The sequence below is a fragment of the Girardinichthys multiradiatus genome, chromosome 1 (genome assembly GCF_021462225.1).
Source record: "Girardinichthys multiradiatus isolate DD_20200921_A chromosome 1, DD_fGirMul_XY1, whole genome shotgun sequence".
Lineage (NCBI taxonomy): Eukaryota > Metazoa > Chordata > Actinopteri > Cyprinodontiformes > Goodeidae > Girardinichthys > Girardinichthys multiradiatus.
This window is the reverse complement of record NC_061794.1, coordinates 2,328,497-2,346,285: the sequence shown is the minus strand read 5'-3', so window position 1 is coordinate 2,346,285 and position 17,789 is coordinate 2,328,497. Positions and strand designations below refer to the sequence as shown.

The window sequence follows — 17,789 nt, the reverse complement described above, 5'->3', positions numbered from 1 at the left end:
TCATCAGAACTCTTGCTGCATTATTTTGGATCAGCTGAAGGCTTTTAACCGCATTTTGTGGATATCCTGTTAGTAAAGAATGACAATAGTCCAGCCTTGGAGTAACAAATGCATGGACTAGTTTTTCAGCGTCACTCCTGGATAGGATATTTTTAATTTTGGCAATATTCCGAAGGTGAAAGAAGGAAATCCTAGAAACCTGTTTAATATTGGATTTAAATGACATGTCCTGGTCAAAAATAACACCAAGGAGGTCAATTTAATGCCATCCACATTAATTGATTGACTAAGCAGTTTCTTTTTCAAAGACTCTGGTCCACAGACGACAACTTCTGTCTTGTCTGAATTTAGAAGCAGAAATTTTTAAGTCATCGAAATTTTTATGTCTTCAAGAAATGCCTGTAGACTATCTAACTGGGACTAAGGACTACTGATGATCCACCTGCCTGAGTGGTCATTCTGACTGAGATTCGACTGTTCTTGTATAGTTACATCACTGATTGAGCTAAGTTCTATTCAGTTGTAGCTTGTTTCTCAGTGAGTTCTTGAATGCATCATAATTGTTCTGATACTAGTAAATGCAACGTTCTCTGTGTAATGCCAACGCACATTAACTTGTTCTCCCCAGTCCACTCAGATCCTTTGCTGTTTCCAATCTGTACATTCCCGATTTATTTATGTGTGTAAATGCCAGAAGGTGGGACTAATAAAATTATATTGTCTATGGTAGAAGAAAATACCGTATTGTTGTTTACGGTTTAGTCATGCAGAAGTTAAATATATAATGGTGAACTATTAAAGCTAATAAGCTAAGTCAGGCTCTCTGGAGGCCTCCTGTGAGGTGATTGTTTTTTGTTATATGATCCATATGGTTTACTTTACATAATGCTATTACTGAATACAGTCCTTTGCAATCTCAGTTATCTCATTCTGTTTGTGTTATGTATAACATACTAAACTTGTGTTTTTTTGTTTTTTTTTTCTTGTATTGTTGTTAGAGACCACAGCAAATAAATTAGCCATACATTGGACCTCTGTATCCATGTTCTTTTATGGGAATACAAACCTTGCTGCTCTTACCCAGTTAATCCAAGGAGACAAACATCAATGTCCCTTTTTAGGTTTAGTTTTGTGCCCTTTTGGCAGTCTTTTTAGCAAAAGAGCTAAAAAGAGCTGGGTAAAAAAAGCTGTGCTTATTACTATCATATTTTTACATTTCGATTGTAGATTTATGAAACCCATATTTATATTTATTTTATGAAACAACACATTGTCTTTGTCAGTATATGTTCCCTTGTTCATATACTGCCAACTGCTACGTCAACATGTTATTTAGAGGCCAATAGATACTAAACAAGACTGTAATCCTGTCTGTACCGCCATTATTTCCCCACCGAAACCCATTTGCCGTGTAATGGATGGCTCTTTAAATATTGACATGTCGTCACAGATTGGTCATTGGAAGTATACCCCGGCAGGCATGTAGCTTTCCTGCGCACCTGCAGGGGACAGTGCCGTCGGGTCTCTGTCCGTGGTGCTGAATAGCATTTTCGACTTTGTCCGGGTGCAGCAAGGCTCAGCGGTCCTGGGGCTCGTCCGTGGACTCTGCCAGTTAAATTGAGTTTTGTGTTCTGGTTCTCTGCTGCCGTTGTGTAGGACAACGTTACAGAAAGACCGCCCGCCTGCCTTGATATGTCAAGGCGGAGGGGGAGGGGAGGACTGCATTGAGAGTAAGGTAAGGCTTTGGTTTTCCAACAAAGAGCTCTTTTATTTTCTGTTCTTATCGACACTCTAAATGTAGAGTTTATGTTGGATTTCACACCGAGCAGGGTGGAGGTGACACTCAACGGTGTCGTGCGATTTCTGTCAAGTTTTCTTTTTGAGAGCCGATAAAGCTCGGTCCAAATGTCCGTGTGGTCGCAAGGCTTTCACATGTTCTTTTATTATTGGATGTTCTTTTTACTTGTATGGTCTACCCATGTCACAAGTTTTGATTAAAATAGGGTGGGTGGTCGATTTAATTGGGACAGATTAGCAGAGAGAAAGGCCTGGGCAGGCCGGCCTGCCTTCATCTCTCTGTTGTCATCGCACTGAACGCCTTCACTCTGCATGAGTGTTCTCATTTTTCCTTTTGTGTCACAGACCATGAGACAGTATCCACAGCTATGTCGAGTCAAACAGCCGCTTCTTTTTCGCCTGTACTTGCAAATGGATTATTTTGTTGTTTTTAATCTTGATTCGGCGAACATTCTGCTTGGCCTATTTATCTTGTGTTTTTTTTTTTATTCCATTTTTCTTCACGTTTTATTTAATAACATAATAATTGCTTAGTTGCCTATTAGTCCAATTCATTTCGCAGTTTCGTCCCAACCTTCTTTTTTGGTTCCTGTAAACAAACCATTTTCTACCCAATGTGCAATTTTCAAATGTTCCGAACAAGTTACTGTATGGAATTCATTGAATAATTTACAGTACACAATATTTTCTTTCTATTGGGTGTTGCTCATTTAACCCTTATGCAATTTCGCACGTTTATCGTTTCAGGTCCTACTTTTTAATTATAGGAGCCGTAAGGAAATGAGATTATCTGGCTGACGTAAATAATATCCAACCGCAGGAGCAGCTCGCTAAAAGTTACGTTATGTCATATTTTATAATAGTCGTGGAAATCAACAGAAATAAAAAATAAAGAAATTATGTAAATTTCACACCTTTATACAATTTATAAATAATTAATTATATCCATGATTTATCAGACTAATTGGCCACCTACGTCGGTAGAAAATGCTTTGTTTTCAGTTAGGAAACGGTAGTAGGTTGAACCAAATAAAAGTGGGAAATGGGTGTATCAGAGTGACATAGAGTCTCCATACTTACATGCTGTATCATAGCTATGTGCTGTTAAGCATGAATAGTATTAGTAGTAGTGTATAGAAATACATCTTAAATATATTGTTGCTATTTTTGGTATTTTCCGATATTTAGAGGATGAAGATGATGTGTGCTGTGGAGGAAAACATTTCTTAAAATATACTGGACAAGATTAGAAACCATGATGTTGCTTTTTAAAAGCAGCAAATCAAAGTCTACTATTCAGTTTGTAACTTCTACTTTTTATCTTTGATGTTTTAAGAAATGAATTAGCCAAACTAATTTTTAACATTTCTAGTAAGATTTTGAGTTTTATAGAACACTAAAGCAAGCCAATGTTAACACACTTTCATGAGATTTACATATTTTCAATAAGCCTGACCTCTTCATTCAGAAAGGCAGAATGTAGATTACTCTGCATAAGAGAGAACTTAAATAATTTAAACCAGGTACCCCCCGCAATTTAACATCCCTTTTGTGTTTGATTATAGGCAAAAAATGATTACAAAGATAGATGACAAGAAATCTCATCCATTAAAAGTCTGTGAAAAGGTATCTTTGTTTTTTCTCTGTATCTATCTGTCTATCTGTTCGTCTCTCGTGACTGTTGGTAACAATTCACCCATTTCGTCATGATACATTGTCTCTTGCATGTAAATCTTTGGCGCAACTCTGTTACAAAGATGAGTCAAGAAACAGAGACAAGAACACGAGCTCGTTCTAAAGCCATCCAGGGTGAGTGTGAACATTGACAAGTATTAATAAACAAGAACTGATGGTGAGCTGATATGGGGAATTAATAAGCTGTGAAGCCAGGAAATTTCTTCAAATCTTTGCTTCCATTAACTTTAATTGAAATCAATCATTCATTCTAAATAGAGTAACAAACTTTGGTACATTAAAATAAAAAAACACAGCACACAATAACAGTATAAAAAAATCATAAAAGTCTAATTTTAGTTATTTTTCAAGTGAATCCTTTGATTCCACATAATTCCACATTCACATCGCTGATTTTGCCCAAACAGTCTTTACTGTCCCCCATAGATTCTACAGAGAACAGTCCGTAACTGCTAGAACCCTGTTAGCTTATCCATGTTTCATATAATTAGGTTTTGTGGGAAGAGGTCAGCTTTCACCAAGGGAAATTTATAAGATAATGGATTGATGTGGATGGTCTGATACAAGCACAGCTCCAAAAATTAGAATATCTTGAAAAGTTATATATTTTTGTCCCTCGGTTTAGAAAGAGAAACTCATATATTATATAGCTCCATTAGACATGAAATAGATTAGATTAGACGTGAAATGTTTCAAGACTTTTTTCTTGTAATTTTGATAATCTGGTTTTACAGAAAATGAAAAACCAAAATTCAGTGTCTCAGAAAATTTAAATATTACATAAGATGATTATATTTTAAACAGAAATGTCAGATTGTCTATGCACTCTATACATGGTTAGGGACCTTTTGCATGAATTACTGCATTAATGGTCATCAGCATTGTTAGGTCTGGTGTCTCTTGACAATACCCGATAGATTCTCTATGGGGTTCTGGTTTGGCCAATTTCCTGTCCAATCAAACTCGGTAACACTATGGGTTTTGGATCAGTTTTTGGTAGCTTTGGCAATGTGGGCATGTACAAAGTCCTGCTGAAAAATGAAATCCACACCTCCAGAAAGCTTGTCAGCAGAAGGAAGCATGAAGAGCTTTAACATGTCTCAGAAGATGGCTGCTTTGACTGTGGACTTCAGAAAACACAGTGGACCAGAACCAGCAGATGACATGGCACCCCAAATCATCACTGACTGGAAACTTCACACTGGACTTCAAGCAACATGCAATCTGTGATTTTCCACACTTCCTCCACACTCTGGGACCCTGATTTCCCAATGAATTTCAAACTATACTTTCATCTGAAAAGAGAACTTTGGACCACTGAGCAACAGTCCAGTTCTTTTTATCCTTAGCCCAAGAAAGATGCTTCCGATGTTGTTTCTGTTTAATTAGTGACTTGACACGAGGAATGCAACATTTGGAGGATTGCAGAATTCATGTGTCTGGTGTGATGTCCGCAGGTGTCTATCCTCGCTGGTGTACTTGTGGTTCTCGGTGTCTGGGGCTGGGTGCTTTGGTGTGTGCCTGCTCACTCCCGGTGGATGCTTGCTGGGGCCTAGGCCCCTGGGCCTCTGCTTGGGGAGTGATGTGTCTTGGAGTCTTGGGTGTCTGGGTCCATGATTGGATCTGCTCTGGCGTAGACGGCCTGTGGGCTCGTCGCTGCAGCTCCCTGGGGCTTCTGCACTGTGGCTGCTGAGTGGTTCCCCTGGGACTCTTTCCTGCTCTTCTCTGGAGGGGTTGCGGTAGTCCCGGCATTGGTTCTCCTGTGGTTCCTGTGCTCTGGGGGGGGGGGGGGGGGGGGGGGGTGGACTTTGGATGTTTATGGCTTGGATCTCTCTGTCTCAGGTCCAGGGCGGAAGGTCTGTGGCTCATCACACTTGTTATTGCATATTTATATGGTGAAATCTTGTATACACAAGCGCGCTCACACTCAAACCCATAGGTGTTTAGATTCAGGTGTTAACAGAAACACAAATGTTCTATATTGAGCCGCAGTTACCGCAGTTATAAGGTTTGACTGACTGACTTATCTAACTGTTTTGTTGACATTCTCTTTAGCACAGCTCCATTTAGTGGATGCATAACACAACCCCAGTCAAACGTTTGACTGCAGTAGCTTCTATTCTATGCGCCTTATAATCCGGTGCGCCCTATATATGAAAAAAGTTCTAAAATAGGCCATTCATTGAAGGTGCGTCTTGTAATCCGGTGCACCTTATAGTGCGGAAAATACGGTATGTTTCTACAGATGTAGAAGAAAGCAGGGTGTTATTTTGTAATCTCTTCAGCCTTCTTTCTTTCTTCCATTCTTTTTTTCCTCTTTCCCTTTTTTTTGCCCCAGCTCTCTCTCTTTCGTGCTTCTTATTTTTTCCTTTTCTTTTCCATCTCCATGTCCGTAACAAATGAAATAATCCCAAAGCAGTTTTTAATAAAGGTTAATTTTTTTAATGTAAATATCAAACAGAGGATGACATCGCTGGCCGTAATGCTCCACTTGTGAAAGTAAATCTATTGGGCTTCTTCTTGGCACCCAAACAACAATTCTGAGCGCTACTCTGCCGGACAGGACAAGGTTAAAATAAAAAACATTTCATCTGTTTGTAGTAGCTCTTGATGCGCTGACTCTAGCCACAGTCCACCCCTTGTGAAGGTCCCCTAAAGTTTTGAATGGATTTTGTTTGACAATCCTGTCAAAGCTGTGGTTACCCCTGTTGCTGGTGCACCTTTTCCTACCACACTTTTTTTCTTTCACTAAACTCTCTGAATATTTGATCATTTATTTTAAAATATTCAAAATTTTTTGAGTCACTGAAATTAGGTTTTCATTATCTGTAAACCTAATCATCAACATTACAAGAAATAAAGGATTCAAATATTTCACTCTATGTGTAATAAATATGAGTTTTACTTTCTGAAATGAGGGACAAAAAATATTGAACTTTTTCATGATTTTCCACTTTTTTTGAGCTGAATTTGAAGAAGAAAAAAGTTAACAGTGGTTTACAGTCATGTACTCAATAAGAGTGTATCTTGAAAAAACTGCACATATTGATTTTATTTTGCAAATTTATTTGATTTAAATCTATTTTGAACCAGTTTACAATAAAATTCAGCAATCAGAAATGCTTGCTCTTAAATGGTATTTCATTTCCTAGAGCAAAAATGTAAATTTATTTTTAAGCTTTTACAAATATTGAATGAACCACTGAAGGAACCAATGAACCCACAATATTACATTGTTGTTGTACTCCAGGTTAAAGTTTTAAAGTCCTAATCCAAAAGTGCTTTTGCTCTTTTCATAAAACAAATATCAAAATCTTCTACTGAAAGAAGAAAAAAATACCCAAAGGGAGTTATTTTAGAAGGTCTCTGGTTTCAACAAATGAATGCATTCAAATGATTATGCATTATTTTTAAATTAAATAGAAGTTCTTTTCAAGATTAACCAAAACAGCGATCTTCATGCTGTTCCTATAGCTTCTACATTACCTATATCTCAGATGTCAATTTGGAACTGGAGTCAATGTACCGCTTCAATGAATGTTTGTGAAGTCTGTTTGTATCCAGAATTATTTCAACCAGCAGTTTCTTTAAATAGGTGAACAAGAGCAGCTACTTCAGGCCAAAGAAACTTGATGAGCAGAAGGTTAAACTGAACCGTACCTACAATAACTTATACTATATAGTAGACTAATGAAAGCAAAACTAATTTTTGGGTAGTTTACAACCTACCTATCATCTGTGATAACACAGAAAAATGTAAACGAAAAGAGTAACTGTCTAACTGAAGTTTAAAGAGTTCACATTGAGTTTTGGCTACTGGGAAGTTTGTTGTCATGTTGTCTTTTTGGTAATCAGAATGAATGTAAAGAAATGCAGCTTCAAATCATGCGACTATCATAATTTCCATTGGTGGGTGGACCACAGGTGCAAGACGAACGGAGATAGTTGGAAAGAATATCACTCTTTAATAAGGAGAGCCAACTTACAATTGCCAGTGCAGTTTTAACAAGAGATCCAGGAAACAGAGTTCATAAACAAAACAGTACTGGTTTCTGGATTGCAGCATAAACTTAAACCTGGCAAGAACAGACAGACTAAGGAAGACTAATGACACCGTGCCGGACAAAGGACAAAGACGAGCTTAAATACAGACGAAGGTGGACATGAAACAATAGGGCAGGTAATCAAGGAAAAAAGACATAGGTGTGGGGGAAGACAGAGGGGCAGGTGAACCAGATAGGGATAACGAGAACATGAGGAGCCCGACAAGACAAACAGTAAACAAACCAAAGGAACCAGAACACAGGAAGATAACAGATCTAGGAACACAACTAACATTAAACAGAACAGAACCTAGAAGATAAAACACCAGAAACGAGGACTCAAGACTTAACCATACTTAGAACAGAAAAAACACCTGACTAATCGTAAACAAATACTAACCAAAAAACACACACTGTGACAGCAACACCTTGAATACACATATATGAATGAACATACATGTAAAAACATTCAACCGGTTGAAGAAGTGCAATTACTAAATGTTTTTAGGCCCCATAGACTGCAAAAAATTGTTTGTTATTGGATCTAATGAATACTCTGCACTCTCCTCTATGTCAGTAGAACAAGTTGGACAAGCAATGAAGCTGGAAATAAGGTAAAGCAACTCTGTTCTTATACTGAACAGCTCTATAATCAAGTTGATGTTGTGTGTATGATATGTACATTTTTCTTGTTTTGTGCCAGCAGCAGCTGTCCCACTCCTGGATGTGATGGCAAAGGTCATGTCAGTGGGAGATATTCAAGACATAGAAGGTAGGATTCATTAGTCCTGTTCATTTTGTTAGTGTTAGCTCATGCAGATGAGATACCTTTTTATAAAGTAATCTGAGAAATGATGGTGAATGACAGGATGTATTATCAGCATTATAAATGTGTGATAATAGCTATAACCTGCCAGAGAAGTTACTTCTGTAGATGTTTTTTGTGCTCTGAGGACACTTAAACTGTACAATTACATGGCTGAATTCCATATAACAATCCTCTTATTTACTTTTATTTCCATTAATGTTGCCAAAAACAGCTGTTAGATTCAGACCGAAATAAATAAATGTAAAATATCAAGGTGGTTTTTACGTTATAGTTGTGGCTATTTTCAGAACACTGGCACAAGCTTGATGCTTTACTTTATTTATCTACAGTACAGACCAAAAGTTTGGACACACCTTCTCATTCAAAGAGTTTTCTTTATTTTCATGACTATGAATATTGTAGCTTCACTCTGAAGGCATCAGAACTATGAATTAACACATGTGGAATTATATACTGAACAAAAAAGTGTGAAATAACTGAAAATATGTCTTATATTCTAGGTTCTTCAAAGTAGCCACCTTTTGCTTTGATTACTGCTACGCACACTCTTGCCATTCACTTCACAGGTGTATCCTGTCAGGTTTAATAAGTGGGATTTCAAGCCTTATCAATGGGGTTGGGACCATCAGTTTTGTTGTGCAGGAGGTGGATACAGTACACAGCTGTCTACAACAGTCTTGAAGGAATTCCCAGAGATGCTTACCACTTGTTGGCCCTTTTGCCTTCACACTGCGGTCCAGCTCACACCAAACCATCTCGATTTGGTTCAGGTCCGGTGACTGTGGAGGCCAGGTCATCTGGCGCAGCACCCCATCACTCTCCTTCTTGGTCAAATAGCCCTTACACAGCTTGGAGATGTGTTTGGGGTCATTGTCCTGTTGAAGAATAAATGATGGTCCAACTAAACGCAAACCGGATGGAATAGCATGCCACTGCAAGATGCTGTGGTAGCCATGCTGGTTCAGTATGCCTTCAATTTTGAATAAATTCCCAACAGTGTCACCAGCAAAGCACCCCCACACCATCACACCTCCTCCTCCATGCTTCACGGTGGGAACCAGGCATGTAGAGTCCACAAAGACACGGTGGTTGGAACCAAAGATTTTAAACTTGGACTCATCAGACCAAAGCACAGATTTCCACTGGTCTAATGTCCATTCCTTGTTCTTTAGCCCAAACAAGTCTCTTCTGCTTGTTGCCTGTCCTCAGCAGTGGTTTCCTAGCAGCTATTTTACCGCGAAGGCCTGATTCACACAGTCTCCTCTTAACAGTTGTTCTAGAGATGTGTCTGCTGCTAGAACTCTGTGTGGCATTGACCTGTTCTCTAATCTGAGCTGCTGTTAACCTGCGATTTCTGAGGCTGGTGACTCGGATGAACTTATCGTCCGCAGCAGAGATGACTCTTGGTCTTCCTTTCCTGGGGCGGTCCTCATGTGAGCCAGTTTCTTTGTACCGCTTGATGGTTTTTGCAACTGCTCTTGGGGACACTTTCAAAGTTTTCCCAACTGCTCGAACTGACGGACCTTCATTTCTTAAAGTAATGATGGCCACTTGTTTTTCTTTACTTAGCTGCTTTTTTCTTGCCATAATACAAATTCTAACAGTCTATTCAGTAGGACTATCACCTGTGTACTGTATCTACCTCCTGCACAACAAAACTGATGGTCCCAACCCCATTGATAAGGCTTGAAATCCCACTTATTAAACCTGACAGGTCACACCTGTGAAGTGAAAACCATTTCAGGTGACTACTTCTTGAAGCTCATCAACAGAATGCCAAGAATGTGCGGAGCAGTAACTTTTTGTCTATTAATTTCTTCTCCAACTGGCCAAAAAAGGAAGGGTTATCAGTATTACACGTTAGCCAAGATAATATTGTTTCCCTGGATCTCACATTGTATTAGAAGCATCCTCCAGTCTTCATCCTTACTCTGCTTTAGGCATTTAAATTGCAGACTTCTATGAATCAATGTAGCTACACTTCTGCTTTTGTTATTGCCGCAACTTGCATTCACAAAACCCACCCAGCCAGCACCTAGTTAATATGATTCCAGCAAGGATAAATGTGGCTCCTGAATAAATACAACATGAAATTTTTTGGCTTTAATAAATATAGTAATCTTTTTTTCACATTGTTATATAAGCCTTTGACATTCCAGCTCATAAAACTCAAATTGTTACTACTAAGCAAAATCAACCAAACATATATGAAACAGGTAAAGCTGTGAGCAGACCCTTAAAATTTGTATTATATAATCAAACAAAAAGAAGAATAAGAAAAACAAAACAAAACAACTAATGAATAAATAAAGTAAAATCGACAAAGCAAGCCTTAAGTTCTTACATGTCTTAAGAACTGTCCCTTACTCTGGTCCGTGATCATACATTGACGCAAACCGCTTCAAAACTCCCCATCCATCCTCCTCTCCTTCCCAATGAAACTCCATGGGTTGAGAATAAACAAGCAAGCAAAGTATAAAATAGAGAAACATCCTCGGACCCACATAGCTGGAGAAAAGAGCTAAATCATCAGCATTCTACTTAGCCATGAGCAATACGAATCATAGAGTAGGTAACAAAACAAAATATTAAAAATTATGAAGTTAAAATAGCTTTAGATTACCAAAATGTCAATCAAGAAAAGAAAACAAAAACTGTTCCTGTTGACCTAACCTTTTCTTACGCATCAATACTATAATTCAGTGTCCAATCATGTCGGTCAAGAAGAAAAAAATATAAGAGAAAGAAGAAACACTATAAACTAAAAGTCCATGTCCCTTGTTGAATATATCAATATTTATCTAAGTGTGCATATTTTGCTGTCCCTCTAAACAGGTTTGCAGAATACAGATACAGGAGTTGGACAATGAAACTGAAACACCAGGTTTTAGACCACAATAATTTATTAGTATGGTGTAGGGCCTCCTTTTGCGGCCAATTCAGCATCAATTTGTCTTGGGAATGACATATACAAGTCCTGCACAGTGGTCAGAGGGATTTTAAACCATTCTTCTTGCAGGATAGTGGCCAGGTCACTGCGTGATACTGGTGGAGGAAATCGTTTCCTGACTTGCTCCTCCAAAACACCCCAAAGTGGCTCAATAATATTTAAATCTGGTGACTGTGCAGTCCATGGGAGATGTTCAACTTCACTTTCATGTTCAACCAATCTTTCACCAGTCTTGCTGTGTGTATTGGTGCATTGTCACCCTGATACACAGCACCGCCTTCAAGATACAATGTTTGAACCATTGGATGCACATAGTCCTCAAGAATGGTTCGGTAGTCCTTGGCAGTGACGCGCCCATCTAGCACAAGTATTGGGCCAAGGAAATGCCATGATATGGCAGCCCAAACCATCACTGATCCACCCCCATGCTTCACTCTGGGCATGCAACAGTCTGGGTGGTACGCTTCTTTGGGGCTTCTCCACACCGTAACTCTCCCGGATGTGGGGAAAACTTTAAAGGTGGACTCATCAGAGAACAATACATGTTTCACATTGTCCACAGCCCAAGATTTGTGCTCCTTGCACCATTGAAACCGCCATTTGGCATTGGCATGAGTGACCAAAGGTTTGGCTATAGCAGCCGTGTATATTGACCCTGTGGAGCTCCTGACGGACAGTTCTGGTGGAAACAGGAGAGTTGAGGTGCACATTTAATTCTGCCGTGATTTGGGCAGCCGTGGTTTTATGTTTTTTGGATACAATCCGGGTTGACACCCGAACACCCCTTTCAGACAGCTTCCTCTTGCGTCCACAGTTAATCCTGTTGGATGTGGTTCGTCCTTCTCGGTGGTATGCTGACATTACCCTGGATACCGTGGCTCTTGATACGTCACAAAGACTTGCTGTCTTGGTCACAGATGCGCCAGCAAGACATGCACCAACAATTTGTAATCTTTTGAACTCTGGTATGTCACTCATAATGTTATGTGCATTTCAATATTTTGAGGAAAACTGTGCTCTTACCCTGCTAATTGAACCTTTACACTCTGCTCTTACTGGTGCGATGTGCAATCAATGAAGACTGGCCACCAGGCTGGTCCAATTTAGCCATGAAACCTCCCACACTAAAATGACAGGTGTTTCAGTTTCATTGTCCAACCCCTGTAACAGCCTATTATTTCATGGAACTCTTTTATGCCCATGAATGTATGTTCATGAATGTATGTCCATGCAAAGTTGTCACGATGAGCAAGGCTGGATAGCTGAAAAAAAAGCAAACACGTTTCTCATGCAAAAGTTTATTACATTCGTCCAACGTTTAGCGTCAATTGTTCAGAAGCTTGGAGTAATCGGGGGAACACCATAATGCAGCAATCTCTCCAGGTGATATTTCCAATTTAATATGCCGCCATGGCGATGCGTTCACGGTCCTGTAATCTCCCAAATAAAGCTATTATAGGTCTTGGATGGGCAGGCAGGTTACTATGGCTTTGAAGCAATGGCCCCAATCTGTGCACCCTCTTAATTTCCAATCCCTTGGAAAAGCCAATGTTAAGAAGTGTTGGTAGTGTGTCTTCCAAAAATGCCACCATGTCGCCTTCTCCACTTGATTCCACAAAGCCCAAAAAATGTAAATTATTCCTGCGCTCTCTATTTTCCATGTCATCAATCTTCTGTCTGAGTATTTCAACCTTGACACTAGAGGCTGGGGGATTTTCCTCTTCCCTTCGGTGAGCATCCTCCCAAAAGCACAAGAGGTCCTCCATTTCAGTGATCCAGCTAACAATGTTGGCAATTTTACTCTCAGTTGCATTTGTTGTTTTCCATATCTCTTCAAGTTTCTTGTCTTGGCTTTCACACTTCCCCACAATAAGGGCTGAAAGTTTAGCCAGTTGTTTTGCCACCTCGCTGGGTACACACGAAGCCGCCACATCAGTGGTTTCTAAGAAAGCTGAGATGGCTTGATCATGAGTTAGGCCAGCTGGGTTAGAGGTATCCACCTCACCACCTTTGCTGCCTTCTCCCACCATGCTACTGCATTTCTGGTCGTCTTCGACATATTGCCAGAAGCACAAAAGTGTTGCACAGTTTATAATGCTGATTCCTCAGCTCCCCAAGGCATTTCTATGAAAAAAAGGTACGAGGGGGAAAAGTGGGTTACTCCTAAGCTGCCATCTTGTCAAGCGTGTCACATGAAATTCTTAAACTTTGCCCAGCTTAGCTTTTAGTTTGATACAACCATGGATTGCAGTCTGAACGGGGCATAAAGTCACAACTCTACATAAGCTTTCAGCTTTGAAAATTAAAGCATGAGATTTCTGTTCCAACGTCTCTAAAGGTTTTCTTTTTGCTCGCTTTTTGATAGCTTGCATCTTATTCATTTGGAAATTTCCACAAACATCCACAATCATCCATCCATTTGTTTTCTTTGCCAACTAAATACCTACAGATATTGCTGGGTAAATTACAGGTCTAAAATATAGACATGATAACAGGCACCTTTTGTCGGGATTTGTTATATCAGAAAAGTCACTTTCTTCCCAATTTAGCTGGATTGATGATGCTGGCATCTTTTAGATTTTTTCCACATAGTTTATTTGATGAAAGAGTTACTTCAGGTGAATTTAATGCATTACATGGTCACACTGCATAAGTATGCTACAATATTACAATATTTTACTTCTTGTGTCCATCTTGCTGTCAGTGCCCTGGGCTGCCCAATTGTAAAGAAAAGAAAGCTTCAGGAGGCTGAGGCTGAGGAGAACCCATTGTCTCCCAGGAAGAGGATGCAACCTAATAAACAGGCAGATGAAGACAGTGTAATGGCAGAAGAGGAGGAACAGAAAGTGGATGATAGAGAGGAAAAAGATGTCATCAAAGACAAAAACAAAAAACTGGCAAAAAGTGGGATAGAAAAGGGTGAGTGTAACTGTAGTGGAACTCTTTTTTTTCACACTAATGAACTTCTTTCAGTTTAAATGTCTTTTGAATATAAATCATATTATTGTTACTATTATACATATTTACATTTTAGCAGACATGTTAAGTGTATGCTCAAACTAACTGCATGCATCTGTTCCCAGAGATAAGGACACAGGCAAGGTGAAATGTAAACAACATAGTAGTAACACTTATGTATACTTGGATTCCACAGCAGAAAGCTCCCTGGTGGCCACAGATTTCTCAAAAAAACCTTGCCTTCTACATTGCACTGACAACAGCAGAAGCATCATCTCAGAGACTGAAGACAAAGTGGAGACAGAAAACTTTAGCGAGGAGTTAACTTGTGTAATAGTCACAGAAGATGGGGATGTTCATTCAGCAACTACGTACCTACCACCAGAGCTCCCAGAGGAAGACACGGTTGTCTCTCACAACGAAGAGACAGAAGGTGATGAAGAAGATGAAGCAGAAAAATCAAACCTAGAAGAGGAGCAACAGGAAATACAGGAGAATGTTGTAGAAGAGAGAGAGATAAGAAGACAGATGATGAGGCAGGAAAATTCTGATCACCAGTACTCAAGTGGAGATTACAAAAATCAGCCAGTAGAGGAGGAGGAACCAGAGGAAGAAATCAACGGAACAGTGAGAGAGGTTGAGACAGTTTTTGGTCAGGGATCTGAAGCCACCGTGTCACTCAGGGAACAAAAGGTCAACATCCTCAGGACTGAGGAGAAGGTAGAAGAAGCATCAGAGAATAAGGCCCAAAGCTACAAAGCTGTTGAGGTAGTGCACAAAGAAGAAGAAGAAAAAGAAGAAGAGGATGAAGAGGATGTAAATTCAAGCAAAGGCTCTCCAAGCACAGTGATCATTGAAGTCCGCTCAGAGGAGGAGGAGGAGGAGGAAGATGATGAGGAAGAAGGGGATGAGGAAGATGATGAGGAACTGGCGGGGGAAGAGGAGGAAGATAGAGGAGAGGAGTTGGAGCGTATCTCTGAGGGTTCGGGAGTCACAGATGACTCTGAAAATTGGGACATGACTCGAGGAAATCTGATACTTCTGGAGCAGGCCATTGCTTTGAAGGCAGAGGAGGTCCAGGGAGAACAGGAGAGCAGTAGTTCTCTTGACTACCAACCATGCAACACATCCATGACAAACTCTGAGGGTGCAGCTGTAGTCAGCCGCTCCACTCACTGCAGCAAAGGTACACTGTCAATAACATAGAACAAACAGTGCTTACTGCTGTAAGCAAGGGTAAGCACAAACTTACCCTTGGCCTGTCTTCTTGTTATTGCTAAATAATTGACTAAAATTAAACATTTTAGTTCATAAGGTATTGGTCCTAAGATCTGGTAACATATAAGATAAGATCAAAAGAAGTGGGGTTTTATGTCTCTCTCTCATGTTGCACCTACCAAATAGTCATTTTCCACCTATAGTGTGTTTTTTAAGCTTAGTATTTAAATACAAACTGTGATCAGTGATGTAGGGTACATTACCAAAGGTTTGGTACCCTACATCATCGTTAGAAATCGTTTACATTTTTTAACCCATTTTTAACCTTTTAACCTGGTATACAAAAATACAAATAAAATATACAAATATCACGTTTTTTCAGTGCTTTAATGGACTTTAATTAGCTTACTTCACATCTTTTCAGAAAAAAAGGAAGTAAAGTGTCCAACTCCAGGGTGTGATGGGACAGGTCACATTACTGGCTTATACCCTCACCACCGCAGTCTGTCCGGATGTCCTCACAAAGACAGAATACCACCAGAGAGTAAGTACACATGACCGTGACCCAGTGGTACCCAAACCTCCTACATTTTGGCTGCTGTTGGTGGCAATGAAACAACTTCACTAATAAAACACTAGGCTAGAACAACAACACAGATATCCTTATCAACCACACAACTGTTTTATATTATTCAAAAAATATCATTATCATTTAAGAATTTAATTGGATCATTGTGAAATGAATAACTCAGCCCACAATGAGGTTCTGAACACAATTTTGGGACACACTGCAATAAACCATAAACATTTTAGATAAGTAGAACAATATTTCTGATATTTTGGGACACCCTTGAAAGTCAAGATAGATAAATAAGTCATTACTAGCGCTTGTAACATAACTAATGAAACTAACTCTACTACTGATAACAGACTGATACTGGTATAACATCTGCTTTCTTTAGGTCATTGTCACTGTACAGCTTTGCTCATTATCTTAAACTAAACATACTGACCTGAGTAAACGTCTGCTGTGTGTCTGTAGTTTTGGCCATGCATGAAAATGTCTTGAAGTGTCCCACTCCTGGCTGCACCGGCCAAGGTCATGTGAACAGTAACCGCAACACACACCGCAGGTTATTACAACACACACACACACACACACACACACACACACATACACACACACACACACACACACACATACATTTTTTAAAGATACGTTTTACACATTTGATAAAAACAACAGCAAACTCAGAAGAGTTAATCTCCTCTAATAGAATTAACACATGTTGGAATGGATAATTTAAAATAAAATGCTTGATATTTGTTAGCTAATTAAATGTGAATGTTTGAATTTTCAACCAATTTCAGCTTGTCCGGCTGCCCTATAGCAGCAGCAGCTAAGCTAAGCAAGACCCAGGACAAACAGATTAATCTACAAGCTTCAGCCAGTGAACCAACTTCCAACTCTGACAGAGTGCTAAGGTAAGGCAGCAAATCATATTTATTTCCTCTAAAACCTCTTTGTAAGTCCATGCCTCTGGATGAATTTTGGTGAACTCATGACTTTTCTTCCAGACCAATGTGTTTTGTGAAACAGCTGGAGATCCCTCAGTATGGCAGCTACCGGCCCAACACAGTGACCACCACACCTCGAGCTAACCTTGCCAAGGAGTTAGAGAAATACTCCAAGGTTTCTTTTGACTATGCAAGCTTTGATGTCCAGGTGTTTGGAAAGCGTATGATTATTCCAAAGACACCTGCCATCACTGACACATCCCCCAAAGCTTTCAAATGTAGGTCCAACTTTTGTTTTAGATTTTTGCCACAAAACAAGTTTTACAATGTTTTTGACATTTGATTTCCTAATCATGTAATCAGAAAAACAAAATAGCTTTGTATGCTTGTAGTAAAGTAGAAATGATGAAGAAACAGTTTTTGCAGCAGCACAAGAAAGGCTCACACTCTGCAGGACTCTAATGCTTGTATGATGTTGGCCCAAGTGAAAATTTCCAGTGATAAGCTGACAGAAATCAATCCATCCATCCATCCATCCATCCATCCATCCATCCATCCATCCATCCATCCATCCATCCATCCATCCATCCATCCATCCATCCATCCATCCATCCAACGATTCCCTCATTCGTCTTTTTTGTAGACAATCTATGCGTTGTTTTGAGATAATAGGTGGAAGCTTGTCTCACTCCATGTTGTTAATATCCTTTTTGTAAACACCTGTGCTCCATGTCTCTGTCAAAAATAATTATGTGACATATATATACAGTATATGGTTGAA

General features: G+C 39.5%; 1 protein-coding gene across 9 annotated transcripts in view; it reads left to right on the top strand.

Annotated features, from left to right (window-relative positions):
- Window positions 1-1,409: 1,409 nt before the first annotated feature.
- The window catches only part of myt1a (myelin transcription factor 1a), a 103,566-nt gene continuing 87,186 nt past the window's right edge, over window positions 1,410-17,789 (top strand). Inside the window, exons 1-11 of one of the 9 annotated variants that reach the window (XM_047387566.1) lie at window positions 1,410-1,735; window positions 3,363-3,423; window positions 3,555-3,606; window positions 8,113-8,149; window positions 8,242-8,307; window positions 14,019-14,233; window positions 14,469-15,458; window positions 15,915-16,034; window positions 16,533-16,623; window positions 16,862-16,975; window positions 17,069-17,286. In XM_047387566.1, coding sequence (XP_047243522.1) covers window positions 3,370-3,423; window positions 3,555-3,606; window positions 8,113-8,149; window positions 8,242-8,307; window positions 14,019-14,233; window positions 14,469-15,458; window positions 15,915-16,034; window positions 16,533-16,623; window positions 16,862-16,975; window positions 17,069-17,286 — 1,957 coding nt within the window. In that variant the 5' untranslated portion in view covers window positions 1,410-1,735; window positions 3,363-3,369. The remainder of the gene's footprint in view (window positions 1,736-3,362; window positions 3,424-3,554; window positions 3,607-8,112; window positions 8,150-8,241; window positions 8,308-14,018; window positions 14,234-14,468; window positions 15,459-15,914; window positions 16,035-16,532; window positions 16,624-16,861; window positions 16,976-17,068; window positions 17,287-17,789) is intronic. The other 8 variants (XM_047387013.1, XM_047387170.1, XM_047387093.1 and 5 more) reach the window with 8 other exon arrangements.